This window comes from Alligator mississippiensis, chromosome 7 (assembly GCF_030867095.1).
Source record: "Alligator mississippiensis isolate rAllMis1 chromosome 7, rAllMis1, whole genome shotgun sequence".
In the NCBI taxonomy this organism is placed as follows: Eukaryota; Metazoa; Chordata; order Crocodylia; family Alligatoridae; genus Alligator; species Alligator mississippiensis.
Genome location: NC_081830.1, coordinates 60,997,393 through 61,014,925, shown reverse-complemented (window position 1 = coordinate 61,014,925; position 17,533 = coordinate 60,997,393). Strand labels below are relative to the sequence as shown.

The 17,533-nt window shown below is 42.3% G+C and overlaps 1 protein-coding gene across 2 annotated transcripts in view; it reads left to right on the top strand.

The window, feature by feature from the left end:
• The window catches only part of HLTF (helicase like transcription factor), a 42,570-nt gene extending 26,520 nt beyond the window's left edge, over positions 1 to 16,050 (top strand). The window contains exons 20-25 of one of the 2 annotated variants that reach the window (XM_014602825.3): positions 2,265 to 2,443; positions 9,094 to 9,219; positions 10,138 to 10,250; positions 10,625 to 10,805; positions 14,182 to 14,262; positions 14,963 to 16,050. In XM_014602825.3, the coding sequence (XP_014458311.1) occupies positions 2,265 to 2,443; positions 9,094 to 9,219; positions 10,138 to 10,250; positions 10,625 to 10,805; positions 14,182 to 14,262; positions 14,963 to 15,115 (833 nt within the window). In that variant the 3' untranslated portion in view covers positions 15,116 to 16,050. Of the gene's footprint in view, positions 1 to 2,264; positions 2,444 to 3,245; positions 8,351 to 9,093; positions 9,220 to 10,137; positions 10,251 to 10,624; positions 10,806 to 14,181; positions 14,263 to 14,962 lie in introns of those variants that run through there. The other variant, XM_059731019.1, reaches the window with a different exon arrangement.
• The last annotated feature ends 1,483 nt before the right edge of the window (positions 16,051 to 17,533 follow it).

Here is a 17,533-nt window from a genome sequence, read left to right as displayed (position 1 = left end):
ATCTCGGAGCATTCGATGCACTCCTTTCTTTGTTCTCCTTTCTTGCCATATTCAGCTCCTAATGCTTTGCATCTGTCAGCTTACAAGTAGCATCTGAATGTGTCTGAGAAGTAAATGTATAAGAGGCATAAGAAATACTTCGTATTTCTATGAGTAAATGCATAGGAAAAATGAGGAACCCATATTCTTGCATCTGGTTCTGACAGTACAGTACTTTTGCTGATCTCGGATAACCAACCCAGATAGAGGCCTTTATCTGGGCAGATTTTTTGTAATGATTTGTAGGTAGGCTGTTCTTAGCTTCAGAATCAAAGTGAAGCCAGGAGATTAAATGGGATATAGGGACATCCCTGTAAATTGTTAGTGTTTTCAGAGGGCACAGGTACCTCCATATAAGAATTATAAGGTGGTGGTCGCTCCTTTCAGGAGTTCTTCTAGATAGATGTGACCACTTCAGCTTCAGAAAACAGAAGAGAACTGTTGGATCTCAGCAGCACAGTTGACTTCATGTTGTAGTCCAGTTACATTTTCTGAAACTCCTGATTCTCAGTTTTAAAATCCCAAAAGTTATTGTTACCCTTTAGATTTCATTAATGTGGATATGAAATGTGAGTTTCTGGAAACAAAGCAAAAATTAAAAATGCATTAAAAAAATTGCAGGAGAGTACTTTAAAACGTGGCTAAATCTTTTTCTAAAAATACTATCTGGAGAAGTCAGATTGTGATAAATTTGGAAGCAACTTTCAGTTGGAAAGCATGCAATGGATGGAGCAGTACTGGCTAGCAGGGGATCTGGGGGCATGAGGGTGCTGCAGTGCAGGACTAGCTGACAGGCAGCCCTCACAGTGAAGCACCCTTGTGCCCTAGCCAGCTGGGGCAGGATCTACATGTGCACTGCTGTGGTGTAAAGACTTGACAATAAGATAGTTCTTGTATTTACAAGAACTAGTATTTACTAGAGGTACACCGATATATCGGTCCATATTGTATTGGCACTGATAAAAGGAAAATTGATGTAATTGGCAATCAGCTTTTTTCAGCTGATGTGGCTGATAATGTCCCTGGTAAATGCCATGTCTGTGCATGCAGCTGGGAATGCAGCCCGGCAGCTTGGAGAGCAGCATTCAGCTGGTAAGTCTGTGGGGGGAAAGGGGTATGGGGGGGCAGATTGAGGCCCCCATGGTGAGGGAGAGAGTGGGGCTGGGGCAGGCGCTGACCAGTTGGGATGAGGCAAGGTGGGAACGGAGCCACGAATAACTTGTCCAGGGGGCATGGGTGGGGTAGGGGGTGGCACCAGCCACTGTCCACACCTTGGGGGAAGAATGAGGATCATATGTCCCCCTAGATCTGTGCACAGGGTGAGGGCAAGGGTGGGCTGTGTGCTTGGAGCCAGGGGTGGCACTGGGCACTTCCTGGCGGAGGCGGGGGGCATTGAGCCAGGGTTGTAGACGGGGTGGGCAGTCAGCCACCCCAGAATTTTGATGTAGCCTCCCTGCTGCTTCCTGCCCTCCTCGAGCGCAGCCCTCGCCCTGCGTATAGATCACCATGCCTCCCCCGAGGTGCGCGCAGTGGCGGGAGGCTCCTTCCCCCTGGTGCCTCCCAGATAAAATGCCTGTGGCTCCATCTCACACCCTGCCTTGGCTGGGCAGTGTCTAACCCTGCCCCATCCCTATTCCCACTCTCTCCCTCACTGGTGGGAGCCTCTTTCTGCCCCTCCATGCCCCTTTCCCCCACAGACTTACCAGCCAGATGCTGCTCTCCAACCTGCTGGGCTACATATCGGCAATCGGATCGTATTGTCTGATTATGATTTGTTAATAATTGGCCATCAGTGTTGGCCCAAAACATCTTTATCAGTGCACCTCTAGTATTTACAGATACTGTTCTGCTGTGGATTTAATTTACTTCAGCTTAATAGGGGCACATGGGTAGATGCACAGTGTTTACTACACAACTAATTAGTCTACTGCATAGTAAACAACTCATGTAGGTGTGCCCAAAGAGAGTTTTTTCACCTTAGTATTGAACGTGTGCATTTAGTCAAGGTCCCTTAGTTTAGTCTGAATAAGTCAAATAGAGTATTGCAGCAATGTTTTTTTAAATAGTGAAACAATTCTTATTCATGCTTTTTGCCAAATTCAGATGATTTCTATAAATGATGGGCTAGATCTCTGTGTGATATAAATTAATAATGTTGGTATTAGTGGAACCATGCTGATTTATGATGGGTATAACATAAGCTGTTGCTTTTTGTATATATTTAGTAAATAATACTCCTGAAGAATTGCGTGAGAAACTAGTAAATAAAATGAAGCTGGTTCTGAGCTCTGGATCAGATGAAGAATGTGCAGTTTGCTTGGATTCTCTCACCTTTCCTGTGATAACACATTGTGCACATGTGTTTTGTAAACCGTGTATATGTGAAGTCATCCAAAGTGAACAGGTTAGTTATTTTCTAATTACATTTAACTATTTGACTAATAAGCTTTTGGTGGTCTGGTTCTAGTACAACATAGAATTTTGAAACAGCTGGCTGGCTTCATTCCACATCTTAACTGCACTAAAACACAGGTAACAAATCATAAGTAGTTTGACAGATGCTTTATATTTATGAATCTAAACAGTACTGCAGTAGGCTTTGGCTTCATACAGTCAAAAACCTCTGAATTAAGTGTGTGCACAACATCCTTTGAACTTTTTTACTTGGAGCCTTGCGAGTACTTCTAATGCAGATTTCTCCATTCATTGTTCACTTTTATTTCCGTGCTCTTCCTGGTTTCCCTCGCTCTTTCTTTTTTCATCTTTGGAATGAATGTGATGGCATCTAGCACTTTGCTGTTGTAAATATACAGGGCTATGCTGGGAACTGATTGTCAGCATAGCATGCGAATGCTTTTTGTTCATGCGTTTGGTCAGCTTGTCTCTAGCTGTATGGTAAAAAAACAAAACAAAACAACAAACCCCTCCACCCCCCCAGCTGAATCAGAAGCTGACTTCTGAATTTAAACGCAATTTCTCTCCTGGTTCAAAGGTACAGCGTTGTTGTTGCTTGAAGCTCCAGAACTAAGCCCTACCTTTTGATTTTAAACCACTAGATTTTTTATTCCAGTGGTAAATAATTTGGTTGTATAGTTTCTCCAACCCCTGTGTTTTTTAACTTTTAATGTTTATTCATTTTCTTGCAATACTGACCTATTATTAACTTTTTTTTTTTTCTCATCCTTCCTTGAATTGGGATCCAATAGGTTTGTGGATTTACCTCCTGGATCCATCGCTGCAGCACTTTCCCTACAGGACTCTTCTGTCCCTGTCAGGCATGATGGCACTGTCCTGGAAATGAGATTAAATTTAAATTGTTGTTCCACGTATGAGGCAGCATTTAAATACTCTTCTGAGGGCGTATTAGGCCTTGCTGGTTTGCAGCCAGCCAGCACTTGCATTGCCAGGGTACAAGGCTCAGAGCTCAGTCATGCTGGGAGATCAGGTTCCTCTACCCGAGCACTGAAGAGTCAGTTCCAATACAGAAAAGCTGATCAGGAGTTTTTTGACTATTTTGATAAGTCTGCGGAGAAGGCCTTTACAGGAGATAAGTTCCACAAAAGGCAGGGCTAGAATTGGTGTGGGAAACCCTGAAATTCAAGATCTCTCTAGAGAGACCTCTTCCCCAGGAAGGAAGTGGGACTCATACCAAGCATCTCTTCTACTGTGCATTGGAAAATTCTGATTGTTCTTATGGGTACATGATGTTGCAAAGAACTGGAACTTCTTGATCTTGGAGATTTGAGGTCCAAAAACAGGCAAAAGCAAGCTTCATCTTCAAAGAGGCAACAATTTGTAAATGAACAAGTGGGTTGCAAAGGAACTACTTCTTTGTGCCTCCTTCCTAAACACTGGGAACATTTACTGACCTTACCACTTGTGCAGTATGATTATACTGCTAATTAAGGCTGATTTTTAAGGCTGTGCTCAAAGCTATGCTGAACAGCCGTCTACACTGAAAACCTCTGTGCCTTACTTCTGGCAGCAGCTTATCCCTACCACAATACGTGGTTGTACCTCTCTGTCTCTCATCCTGCAGTTTGTGGTTGGAACTTTGTTAGGGCAATGCATACCACCAACACAAAGTTGACCAGCAACAATTCCACAAATTTCTGTAGCTGGTATCTAGCCCTCTTACACCGATTTGGGGTCTGTACAGTCTAATTAGAACATAGTATGATAGATAAGCAGATCTATACAAATTCCTAGGAGGGCTTTATTTGAAGACCACAAAGCACAAGATGCTTGGGATCGACCATATATATCAGCATAGATATACCCTCACATTGGTCACTAGCAGGCTTGCTGCTCCTCCCCCATCTTGCAGCATGCCTGGGTCCACAGAGAAGTCAGTTACAGTTGTGAAACCCTGTCTCTAGTTGCAGTGCAATGGTAATTGTGCCTGATTGGCTTTCATCCAAGGACTCCTGTTTTTGCTCTCTGCCCTCTGAAATTCATTGAAGTCCTGAACAAACTGTAATACCTCTAAAGCAGTGATTCCCAAAGAGTGTGCTGTGGCACACTAAGGTGCGAGAGTGCTGGAAGTGTGCTGTGAAATCCCTCTGTGGAGAGGAAAATGCCATCCCCCCTCATCTGGCACCCTGCATCTGCCACAGCTACTCCAACAGTGCCTAAAGCTGTTTCTGTGTGGACTGCTGCTGCTGTTGTTCCTCCCTCCTGCCTGAGGCAGCCTCTGGGCTGTCCATCCATCCCCCCCCCCCCAGCAGTTCACTTGGCTGCGAATGGGCGGAGGGACTGATGCACAGGTGGAGCTGTGTTTTACAGTCTGGCTTGTGTCCTCCACTCCTCCCATGCTCCTGGAACCAACAGGAGGGATTGTGGGGACGGTCACCAGCATGAGAGACCCTGCAGGAGCAATCCTGGCTGTGGGGGCTACGCTTGCTCCCTGAGGTACAGACCAGGGATCGGGAAAGGGGAGAGGGGTGGTGTTCTGTCCCCACTTTCCCTGGTTGGCACTAGCTAGATCGGGGGGCGGAAATACGGCCCGCAGGCCGGATCTGGCCCATTAGGCCATTCTATCCGGCCTGTGGGGCCCCTAAAAATTGTAGAAAATTAATATTTCTCTGCCCTTGGTTCCTGTAAAGAATGACAGGAACCAAGGGCAAGGACCCAGGGGAAGCCTGACGGGCTCCAACAACAGCAGGGCCTGCCTGGCCCCGCCCCCCCAGCTGGAAGCCCCAGCCAGGGCTTCTGTCCTGGGAGCATGTGGCTGCCCAGTGCTGGAACTGCAGGTAAGTGGGGGGGCCCGGGCAGGGAAGGAGCACGGGGGGGGCCTTCCCTGCCCTGTGGTCCGTGCCCTGTGTTGCAGATGCTCGCAGCCCATGTGGGGCTGCACGTGCCTGCTCCAGACAGCCCTGTGTGGGCTGTGAGCAGCTGCAGCAGGGAGTGCCGGCCATGGGGCCGGGAAGGGGCCACTTTTCCCTCCGTGCTCAGCTTTTCCCTGGGCTCCTTCCCTGCACGGAGAAAAGCGGGCCCTCGCCCACCCCATGGCCAGTGTTCCCTGCTGCAGGCGCTCGCAGCCTGCACTGACTGTCTGGAGCAGGCACAGGCAACCCCAGGCGGACTGTGAACGGCTGCAGTGTGGGGCACCGGGCATGGGGCAGGCGAGGGACTGCTTTTCCCCAACCCCTGTGCTCAGCACCACCTTGTAACCCGACCCCACTGCCAGGCTGCAGCGGGGCTGGGTTACAAGTTGGTGCCGAGTGTGGGGAAGAGCGGCTCCTGGGGCTGCCTGTGCCTGTTCCAGACAGCCCTGTGTGGGCTGCGAGCGCCTGCAGCAGGGAGCATTAGTCATGGGGTGGGCAAGGGGCCGCTTTTCCCTGCACTCAGCACCAGCTTCTTCTCTGATGGCAAGCAGGGGGTTGGGGCTGTGTGCTGCCTGCTGCCTGTACCGCGGGGCTGGGGGGCACTGGGTGTGAGTGGGCAGGGAGCTAGTGGGAGCACGGGGCCTGCACCAGTGCCACTGGGGCCCAGAGCAGGGTGGCAAGAGTGCAGGGTCCCATCTGGCAGGGGCTCTATGGAGCTGGGTCATCTCCCCCCCCCTCCCTGGTGGTGCAGCCCAGCCCAGCTCCATGAACCCCTGCTAGCCTGCGCCCCGCTTTGGGACCCACCAGTGCTGGCCCTGGGACATTGGTCCCAAGATGGTGACCAGGGGGTGGGGCACCTGTCAAGGGGCAGGGCTACCCATGCAGCCTTCGACAGCCTGCCAAAACTGGGTAAGCGGCCCTTTGCCCAAAATAACTGCCTGCCCCTGAGCTAGATCAATGTTTCTCAGTTCTTTCAGCCTCAGGGCTCCTCTCCCATATCTCTTCTGAATTCAAATCCATCTCTGATTTTCAGCTGGGGTGCCATGAAATTCAAAAGGGATTTTTGTTTGTTTGTTTTTTTGCATTTTGTTTTTTTTAATAACAGTACATCTCGGCACTGGTACGATTGTCTTTGGCAGGGGAATGGAATATGTTATGTGTTTTGGGAAAAAAAGGAAAAAAACCCAAAACACGCCTTTTCAGGTATGAGAGTGAAGTGTGCCAGCAATTTTAATCCAGAAGAAAGCGTGTCCTGGGTATTGAAATTTTGGAAAATGCTGCCCTACAGCATGCAGCCCTTTAAGCATCCTCTACATGTTACATGTATTACATAATTACCTTAGGACCAGCTGCACATGCAAAGTAGTTATCACATGATAAAAAGCTCCAACCAGCTGTAAAGTTAGACCTAAAAAAAGTGCAATAACTATATAGCAGGTTGCTACTGAGCTTTAATTTGCATACTACAGCAGGGTTTCTCCTGTGATGGAGCCCTGTCAACTGACAGGGGTATGCCTTGCCTAGCATGAAATTTCCAAACCTTGGTAATTGCAGCTGCTATGATCCCCAGGGTTAGGTTTGAGGAGTGAAAACCTGACCTCACACAGGGCTCTCGGCCCCAGCTGCGCCTCATGTAGACGGGACCAAAAGCCCCTCAATTGACAGGGCTTTCCGTTCAGGGTATGCATTGCGCCTAGCTGTGGCCAAGGGCCTCACGACTGATGGAGCTCCCAGTCTGGGTTGTTCCTCACTGGGCTCCCAGCCATCGGAGCCTGCTTCTTGCCAGTGCAGGGGGAGCTCAGAATAGGGCTCCCCCTGGACTGGCAATATGGCACGATTGAATCTGATGTGTAGCATGGCCAGAGGTGCAATTGTGTCGATCCCACATAAGATCCAGTTGTGCCTTTGCCTGCACATTTAGATGGGAGGCCTTAGTATAGTATTGCTCAACACAAGTTCCAAATGCACTCGTATTAAACGAGGGTTCAGTCTAGTCTGTCACCAGTGGTCAGCACTAATCGTCTTAAACCATTTCACTATGAAGCTTTCTTTTCTAGGTTGGTATCTGTGAAACTATTATTTTGTTGTTGTTGTTGTTCCTTTACATTAGGTGGAGGTATATGGGATGATAAATAAGGCAGTGAAAGTTTTTTTGTGTTTTCTGTTTTTTGTAATTGCCTTTGAAATAATCCTTCACACTTTTCTCTTAGCTACTGATTAACAGACATGCCAAACTCTCTTGATTACATGGACACACTTTTGTTTCTTACCACAGTAGTCAAGATGCATTTGAATAGGGAAGTATTTTTCTACACTTGTGAAGTCTTCTGTTAGAGGTTCTTTTGTAAAAAGGCCCCTCTTTTTTGAGATGTGGTAAACTACAGGTCTATCTACCTTGAAGTCATAGCTGTTACTGCAGTAAAAGGTGGACACACTTGAGCTGCCTTTAACTTAGTTACGAGCTCGGCATGATGTGTTAGGCAACACATTTTTATCCATCTTCTCAGGCAGGTTCTGTAGTGTAGACCATTCTGAACTTCCATGCTGCCTTGGCTAGACTGCTTCTGATACTCAAGCTATCTGTGTTAGAGCTACTGCCCTGCAGACAAATAAAAAAAATAGGCATACTCTAAAACTCTTGCCCTTTTTCATTCACACAATTTTACTACTTAGTGGAGCTAGCCTGTGTAACTTCATCTAGCCTCATTAAATTATTTAACAAGTTCTTCTCTTGGCCTTAAACAAGCTTCTATTTTAATGTGAACAATCATTGGCACCAAAGTCTGTGTGTAACTATTTGTACCTAGTAAAAATTGTAGGCACTGTCTGAAAATCTAAACATAAGGCAGATTTTGGTGGAGCTCTGCCTGTTTTGAAATGAAATGTAAATAATGAATTGTAAAGAGAAAATAGTCCCAGATAGAAACAAGAACCATCTTGGGATTTTTAAAAATAAATACTTTATTTTTCTGCTATTGACCTTATTTTTAAAATGAAGAATGTGTTTTTTCTTTTCCCTTCCTTTGTAAGAAGACCTGACTGAGGATGCATAATTAACCTGGTGTGTATAAAAAAAAACAAACCCAAAAAACAAAACAAGTATAGGTTGTTTTAAAGCATAAGTATTTTAGTACAAAATAAAAAAGAAATGCAAGGGATGGTGCCACACGGGGCAGGCAGGGAGGAAGGGTTGTGGGGCGTCAGGCCCCGGGCCCTGATATAGCTAGGCACAGAGGGGGAATGGGATTGTGGCCAAGTCTTGATCTAGTTGTTCAGGGCTGGGGGTGTGGCTTAGCCCTGATTTGGCCCCATAGGGCTTGGGAATTTGACAGCTGGGGAGGGCTGACACTGGCAGTATTACTTGTTACTGCTCCCCTACCACCAAATTTCCAGACCTGTGGGGAACCCTGTGAACTGGATGCCAAGGCTCCATGGGCTGCATTTGGCCCACAGGCTGGAGGTTGAATCTCCTTGCTTTAATAATACAAGTCTCTTCTTTTTGCATTGACAGTCAGTTGTGGTTTGGAAGATTCCTCACAATTAATTATGTATGTAAACTGGCATGAGTGGGAATATAATATAGCTTGATTGGCTGTCATTCATGATGTTACCTTTGAACTACTCCTGAGTGATTAATGTTATTTTTCAGTAGAAAAATCAACTCCAAATATGACCCGTAGTGTTAAGATACTTTTACAAACACTTAAGTTTCATTTTTGTTTTACAGCCAAATGCTAAATGCCCTCTTTGTAGGAACGAACTTCGACTAGAGCATTTGATAGAATGTCCTCCGGAGGAGTCAGACTTCGAGAGCGTGAAGAAAAGTGATCGGGAATGGATACCCAGTTCAAAAGTATAGTGACATTTAGCAAAATATATCAAAATATTCTGTTTTAAGTTTGAATTTACAAGGCATACATCAAGCCATTTCAGTACAAGTAGAACCAGAAAATCCCACAGCGATCCTGAACTGCAGTAAAGAGAAAAAAAAAAATTGTTATAACCCAGCAGTGGTGTTAAACTAGATTAAAATATTTTTTAGTAGAAGAGCATGTTTTTTTTTCTCCTCCCCATCTTTTGGAAGAAATGTAAATAAAATCTTATTAATTTCTTAATAATTTAGAAGAATTTCATCCCTTGCAGGCACTGCCCGCCTGGCCAGACATGGGGTGGGGGAAGGTTGTATGCGGTGGCTGCTGCTGCTCCACAATTGGCCACGGCCCCTTTCCTGCCCCCCTTCCCAGCCCCCCCGCTTCTGGCTGCTGTGGGTACACTGACCCAAAAAGGTTGAAAACCCCTGCTCTGAAACATCAGTATATATTTAGCCTCAAAAAATATCTCTATACTGTTACAGAAGCCTAAAAACTAATATAGTTGTCCTTTGCAAGGTGAGATTACTCTTGTTTATTCCTTTTCTATGTTTTCTCCTCCCTTTCCATTTCTCTTGCTCTGTAATCCTGGTCTCCTTTGCCTGTTTCTTGGCTATAAGAAGGCTTTTGACACCTGAACAAGAGGCTCTTGTTCCTCAAACATGACCTGCCTCTTTGGGAGCCACAATGTCAACATGAAAAGTGACCAGCCCTTATTTTTGTCTTATCAGTTCTTCTAGTAAAAACAATTTTTGTTTGGAACTAGTCTGTTCAAAGGCTAATTCAGTATATTGATTTCTCAGAGAGCACGGTGCTGAAGCCCAAGGGTTTTCAGATTAGCTACAAGAATGGAATCTAATAAGCCATCATCCTACTGCATAAGTCTTCATTTTGGTTTTCAGATAAATGCTTTAATGCATGCTTTGATAGAACTAAGGAAGGAGAATCCAGTGGTTAAGTGTCTGATTGTTTCTCAATTTACAACTTTCCTGTCTTTAATAGAAACACCGCTGAGGTAAGGAGAATGATTTATGATTTTGGGTACAGTGAGTGGGCTGCTAGGTTAAAATATTTGGAGTATGTTTTAAGTAGTTTAAACATTTTAACTTTCTTTAGAATAAAAATGGTAAAACACACCTTTTGTCTTTTAGAATATTAAAAGAACAGTTTTAGTTAAAGTATTTTTGTACAGCAGTATGAAGCCCGAACTGTGTGCGAGAGAGATCCTGAAGCATGTATAACCATTCAAACAAATAGTTTAAATTAAAAAAAATGACAAGCTGAGGTCAGGATGTTAAAATGATTTATTTGTCTTTTTATTATAATAATAATAATAATCATCATCATCATCATCTTGGTAATCCCCCTCCCCCCCCTTGTCTTCTGCAGAGAGTCTGGCTTTGTTTTTACTCGTTTGGATGGGTCCATGCCCCAGAAAAAACGGGTAGAAGCAATTCAGTGCTTCCAAAGCAGCCAAGCAGGATCTCCAACCATAATGCTGTTATCACTAAAAGCTGGTGGGGTTGGACTAAACTTGACTGCAGCTTCACGAGTGTTCCTAATGGATCCGGTATGTAATAGTCTAGCCAAAACTAATTACAACCCCTTCAGGATTTTAGGGAGAAGTAGAAATGAGGTCCTCTGAGAATCAGTAACACCAATAGATACCTGGGGAGAAGCGTAGTAAGGTTGCCACTTTACTTATTTTCCTCTATGACAGTTTAAGGATCCACATCCTCCAGAGAAAAGAATAATTTCTCATCTCGAGGCAGGAAAGCATTTTATGAAATCGATTTAGCTTATAGGATGCAGTAAAAATTCCTGAGCGCCCCGTCAGGAAAGGTGTTAATATCTGTCATGAGAATATTGCATGGCTACCACTTTTCTTGCCTAGAGCCAAGCCTCTTTTTCTTTTAAATACAGTCCCCCTTGTGTTGAGCTGTGGAATTGCCTTGAAAAGTAGCATCTGCTGAGAGTCAGCAGACGGATAGTATTGTCATACTCCTATTCTATGTAAGGAGTACACTTTAGTTTCATGAGCTAAAGACTGAAAGCCTCTCTGATTTTTACTGTGAACAGAGTTTTGGCACAGCACCAGCTAAATTTAAGACTAGTGCTGAAAACCAGCATAATCTATTTTAAGGCCTCAGCCTTGGCAACAGTGCAGGAAGCACCCTCTTTGGCAGCTGCTCCTTCTGTTTGGCATCGCTACCCCTGATGTTGGCCTTGAATCTATTCTCTGGTTACCAATATTACTGTCATGGCACTACAAGTTTTTGCAGATTCCCATTCAGATGAGCAGAAGCCAACCTCCATTCCAGAAGAGTATGAGCAAAAGGGGGGAAAAAAGAAAACGCAATTCCTGTCTTCTTTGGTACCCTCTAACCTAGAAGGGACCTTCGCTGTTGTCTTCTCCCCACGGTTCCCTGATGCCAGAGGTCTGTGAATCTCTCTTCAGTGACCTGGTACATACACAGCCTCTCCCCACTTGGATTAACAATCCAAGGATAGGAGGTATTGTTTCAGCTTGTACAAAGGACCATTTTTTCTTGAAGTTTTTTTTTCCTGGACTCTATCCATGCAAAAATATTCCTTCAGAGAAAAGGTAATTTTCAAAAGCCAAGAGTTGCCAGACAGCTTTGAAACAAGCAGTATGGTTTTGCTCAAGTTTTTCTGAAAATACTAGGTCTGATGCCTTTATTAAACTATACGTCAGCCTTTGTTCATCTGAACGTAAGACTTTTACAGCACTGGATAGTGGGTAACTACACACCTCCTGTGCAAACTCTTCAAAGTAGATTAACCCTCCCTTCTTTATTGGACTAAAAAGCGTTGTTGGTGAGAGAACAGGAATGGGTCTTCCCACCCTGCTTCTAAGAAAGGGAGACCTATTTGTGCTGCTACAGTTGCCAGTAATGTTTGCAATCTGGGTTGGGGTGTATATTTTCTAGACCTCCAGCTACGCTGAGAACAAAATTCCATATTGACGTGCTGGAGCTCTGGATAGTATGGGAGGTCTTCAAAGCTTTTTATTCCTTGGGCGGTTTTGTTTATAAAGTACGTGTGCTTGCAAACAACACAACAGTTACAGGTACTTCTTTAACAAGCTGGGAGTAGTATATTCCCAGTCATTATCAATAGGGGAAGAAAAAATTGAATATGGTACATTCAGAACTAAATCCACCTAGTAGCTCTTCACCTTCGTCAGCAAGGAGGTTGGATGGCCAGAATGCTTGTAGGTCAGGTCGCCCTCCAATAGAGCACTTCACATCAGATCAAAACACTGAATGCCAATATCTCTTTGTGCTCTTTTAAAGTGCAGTACTTTTCAGCTAAGTATCTGTTTGAACAGTGGTCTCTATTCTTTCCTTTCTTTGCTTGAACTCAGGGTCCTAATTGGTATGACTCCTCTGTCCAACCCAATCATCTTGATATAAGCTGTGCAACATTGATCACCAGAGCTACTGTTGTGAAAGGAATTGTTATATCTCTTGTTCTTGTCCCTAGACATCCTGTCTTGAAGCATCCAGAGATGCTCCATCTTGCAACATGAGGAATAACTCATTGACTAATATTTCTATTCTTTGAAAACTGTTAGATATCCTCTTAAAATTTAGGAAGGGCTATACCCTGAAATGTTGTAAGTAAAAGGTACATCACTTAGACCACCGGAAAAAGAGTTGCTTCATCTAGTAGTTCCAGAAAATGTTTTGTACTTGGAGTCTTAAGACTTATTTTAGCCTCCCTAAACATCCACACAGCAGCAGTATCTGTTTGTTGTAGTCATGTTCCCATTTCTCTCTTCCTACAAGATCCTAGCTTCCTTAAGAGCAGAATAAATGCATTTTTCCCCACTTGGGAACCCCTGCCCTAACTGGACCTAAATTATGTTCTAAGTGGAGTGGCTCACCTTATCAGCCTCTAACACACACACACACACACCTCTCAAGTAAATATTGTAATAAGGACAAAGTTACAAGTCCCATCCCAGCTCCATGCTTAGGCATTCTCAGATTTTCAGCCATATTGGAGTATCCTCTCTGTGTTCCTTTCCAGGAGACATCTGCCACTCAAGGACATTTGCTTTCTTACTTTCAATGGCAAGAGATTAATTTTTTGTTTTCTTTGTAAAAAAACAAACTTTCTAGAAAAATCCAAAAGGTTACTGATAGGAGGAGAGGTTAAAATGATTCCATTACCAGGCACTTTATCCCTAAGTTAATATGAAAAACATCATCTCATTTTAAATAACTGAACATCTAAAAATTGAAGGAACACTTCAATTAAAAGCTAATATACAATTGGTAACATGTTTTGGACAATTCTCAGCAACTTAGAATTGGGTGCATACTTTTTTCATTTGTTTGGGTGAACCGGGCATCAGTCCCTTTTTAAGTGAAGAACTCTTTGCTCACCATCATCATGGCACCAGTAAGAAAACACTTTGATAAACAAAGAGTTGTAATTCTTGGTTATCTTTGTTTTTAATTGCTTCTGCATGTTTATACGTACAGCTCATCTTCCTCTTAATGTTTGGGACTCGGCAGATAGGAAGGCAGAGATGTCCATATCCTTATACTAAGGTGGTGATATTCCCCTATCTATAAGGTTTCTTAATGGACCCACACTAAACATGGCTTTTCAAGGCAGTTCTGTAACCTGATGGCTTGGGAAGTGGGAGGCTACATCCTGTAGAGGCGAATGTACAAAGGAATTTTCCTCATAGTTACTGGCAGTAACTGGTGTGTGTGGTGGCTTGTGGTTTTTTGTTTTTGTTTTTTGGGGTTTTTTTTAGTTCAAAACCTCAATTACATTTTCTTAATAGTCTGTTACTGGCATGATAACATGACTTTTACTGAGTTCAAATATGTCGTGCTAGACTGGAAAATCAAATTGTAAACCGCTTGTTTGGGACAAGGCCTAGCTTGATTGTGTGTCTTTTATAGGCTTGGAATCCTGCAGCAGAAGACCAGTGTTTTGACAGATGTCACAGACTTGGCCAGAAGCAAGCTGTTATTATCACCAAGGTGAGCTGGAAAATCTTGCATCTGAACAATTTTATGATTATGATATAGAAGTATATGGGGCTTTTGCTTAATGACTTTCATTTAAGAGTATTTCACATAATTTGCCTATTTTTTTTTAAATGCTTAAAAATATGTTGCCCTCTGTTTTTGGGTACATAATGAAATGTAAAATTGAATATGGGTTTTTCATAACTAACATACTAGTTTTAGGCACAGGATATGCTGGGTGTAAATAACACTAATGTTGATGCCTAGTCCAGCCACTAATGTTGTTTATTCTTTGGCAGAAAAGGCAGTGCCCTTCCACATGTCACTTATTTTCCTTCCTGCTGATCTGTTCTTTAGCAGCCAAAGTCTCTTTCCAAAGTCAGCTATGAAGATCTTATTTAGGACCATTGGAGGCAGATCCTCTGCTGCTATCAGCAGCAAAAAGATTTTTTTTTCCCCCCAACAATCAAAAATGGACACAAATCACAATCTATGAAAAATGATTCCCTCCCTCCCCCAAAAAGCTAAGAATGTGTGCAGCACTTGAGGTTTTTTTCTTTTAGCTTTACCTTGTTCTTCAAAGTAAGAATGCAATGTTTTATTTCTAATCCTGTACTCGGGCATCTAAATGAGTGTCCTGATTCCATTTTGGCAGTGGGCTTCTAATTTGTTTTTAATTTCTGTGTTCAACTGTTGTTTCAATTTATTTCAGTTTGTTGTGAAGAATTCAGTGGAAGAAAATATGCTGAGCATCCAAAACAAGAAGAGGAAACTGGCTGCAGGAGCCTTTGCAACTAAAAAGCCTACTGCTAGTGAAGTGAAACAAACCAAAATTAATGAAATTAAGACTCTAATTGACTTATAATTTTTGGGATAGATGGTTAATTATTTGTGAATAACAAAGTTATAGCTGATATGGCAGTCATGTTCATAATATATACTTCACATGGGTTTATAATTATGCTACTAAGTTCATTGCCAGGGCTGTAAACTCAAATAGTGAAATTTAATTTTTTCCTGGTCAGTTTCTCTGTAGTAACACTTTTTCCCCCCTTTTAATGTGTGTTGCATTCTTGTAACTTGTAAAGCTCCCTTCACTTCCCAAATGTTATAACTTGTGTTTATACAAATAGTTTGACGAAGACCAAAAATCCCTGATTTAGAACAGAATTATAGTAATGACTTGCCTTTCTCTGCCTTTTATGTATGCAAGTATTTGATTTTTATTTTTAGAATGAAAATTCAAGTAGTATTTTTTCTGGTGTTGAGAATATTGCCATCTTTTCTTCCAAAGACAGAAGTATTAAGTGTGAGTAATACATAGACTGAACATAAATCTGTCCTTTAAACCAAACCAATCGTGTTTGCTCCCCCCCCACCAGTAGCTGATCAATAATAATTGCAAAACTAATAAGGTGATACAATCTTCTAAGAATATTATTACTATATTATTTTCTAGTTATCAGTCTGTATAGTTTTACATGTTTTTATAGTAAGTAAAACACTTTACGGAAAGACAGCTTCTGAATCTTCCTGTATGGATGCAGCAGGGAACTAATTGTCTGAAGTGAATTATGTTATGTATAAAGCCCTCTAATTTTGTGCATTTGTGTAAAATTTCTCAGAAATGTATGGAAGTTCTAAATTTATATCCCTACTTTTTTTTTTTAAATAGAATATTTGGATAAGAGTATTTAAATACTAGTTTAGCACTAGTGCTATTACCTAAGCATCTGCAAATTTTAACTGTCCTACAGTGTAGGTATTTGCTGCAGACAATATACAAAGTGTCCTTTTGTTTGTGATGTGTACTATGCTTATGTATTGGGAGGGAAAGTGAGTAAAAGCTGCTTTTATAATGGTTACAAATGCAACACATTTCTCCTACTAATCAACATAATTTGGAAGATGGCAGATAGAATATTGATTCAAGTACAAACTGACTTATGGAAGATGAGTAGTTTGGTTTAAAAAACAGAGACTAACAAAAAAAACCTCCTCAAATGCTCACTTGGATTTGTCATTATGCTCTTTTAATCCCACCTACCTTATCCCAGCTGTTTCTGTCCCTGGCATCTCCACCACAACTGACCCAACTCCTAGCCTAATTATATCAGATTCATAATCAAGAAGAAAAATAGGGAAAGTCAGGATAAGTCTGTAGCAGCCAGGAAATGATTATGATTTTTTCCTACTTTCAACTTAGCAATAGCTGGCTAGTGTTCTAAAGGGTAAATGAACAGCAACTGCAAATTTTGATACCTTCTAAAAGAATAATCCAGGTTTTTAAAAGGAAATCTAAAAGGACCTTACTTGTGTTCAGCCACAAAACAATACTAGTCATTTTAATATTTTTCTTGTGCTAATTCACTAATATGACAGGAATACTATTTAAAAAGACTGTATTTTCTCACTCTTTAAATTCTGTTACCCTGGTGTTCAAAGTTGTCCCATTTCCCCCTGCCCCCCCAGTCTTGTAGGCAGGATCATAGTGCCTTAGGTACTCTGTCAGATAAGAAAACAAGACTTACTCTAGGAGGTTACACATTAAGCAATTCACAACAAGCAAGTGTAGTAGTAGTAGGGAGGGGAGGCTGAAGACCATTAGAACTAAGCTAAGACAATAAAAAGTCTATGACTATCATTCTAAATAGACTGTGGTTTTAAACTAAATCTGCAATCTGTACTAGTTTACCTAGTCACTAACAGATACTTCCATAAGGCTTGCCTTAAGGTATAATCTTAAGAATGGATATCTCCACAAAGATATGAGGGAAAGAGCTAGGTGAGAATACAATTACAATATACATATATAACCGTAGAGGGAGAATGCTGAAGAGGGTTTTGAGGCTGAGTATGTTTGAACTCAATCAAATTCTGCTGAATAGGCTCCATATGTTGAAGTCAAAGACTATTTATTTCAACAGCTTTATTTTTAATAGACTTTACTGGGCCATTTTATGTTTATGAAGCTAGGAAGACAATTTAACTATGGGGTCATAGAAAAAGCCACATTTTAGAGATGTGATAGAGGAAGAATTAAAAAAATTTAGATACAATTGAGTTATTGGACAAAAGAGAAGAGTCTGTCAATTACAGCACTGTCAACAAGGAAGTAGTAGCAGGTCTGATGACAATGTAATGCCAGTTAAATCCTATGTCACCATGTAAGCAACATATACATATTTATGTATACACTGCATAAACAATACATTGAATTTCACATTGAAGCACAACAGAAGATCTGTATATGCGTTTCCCTTTAGAATAAAATTCTTTAGGG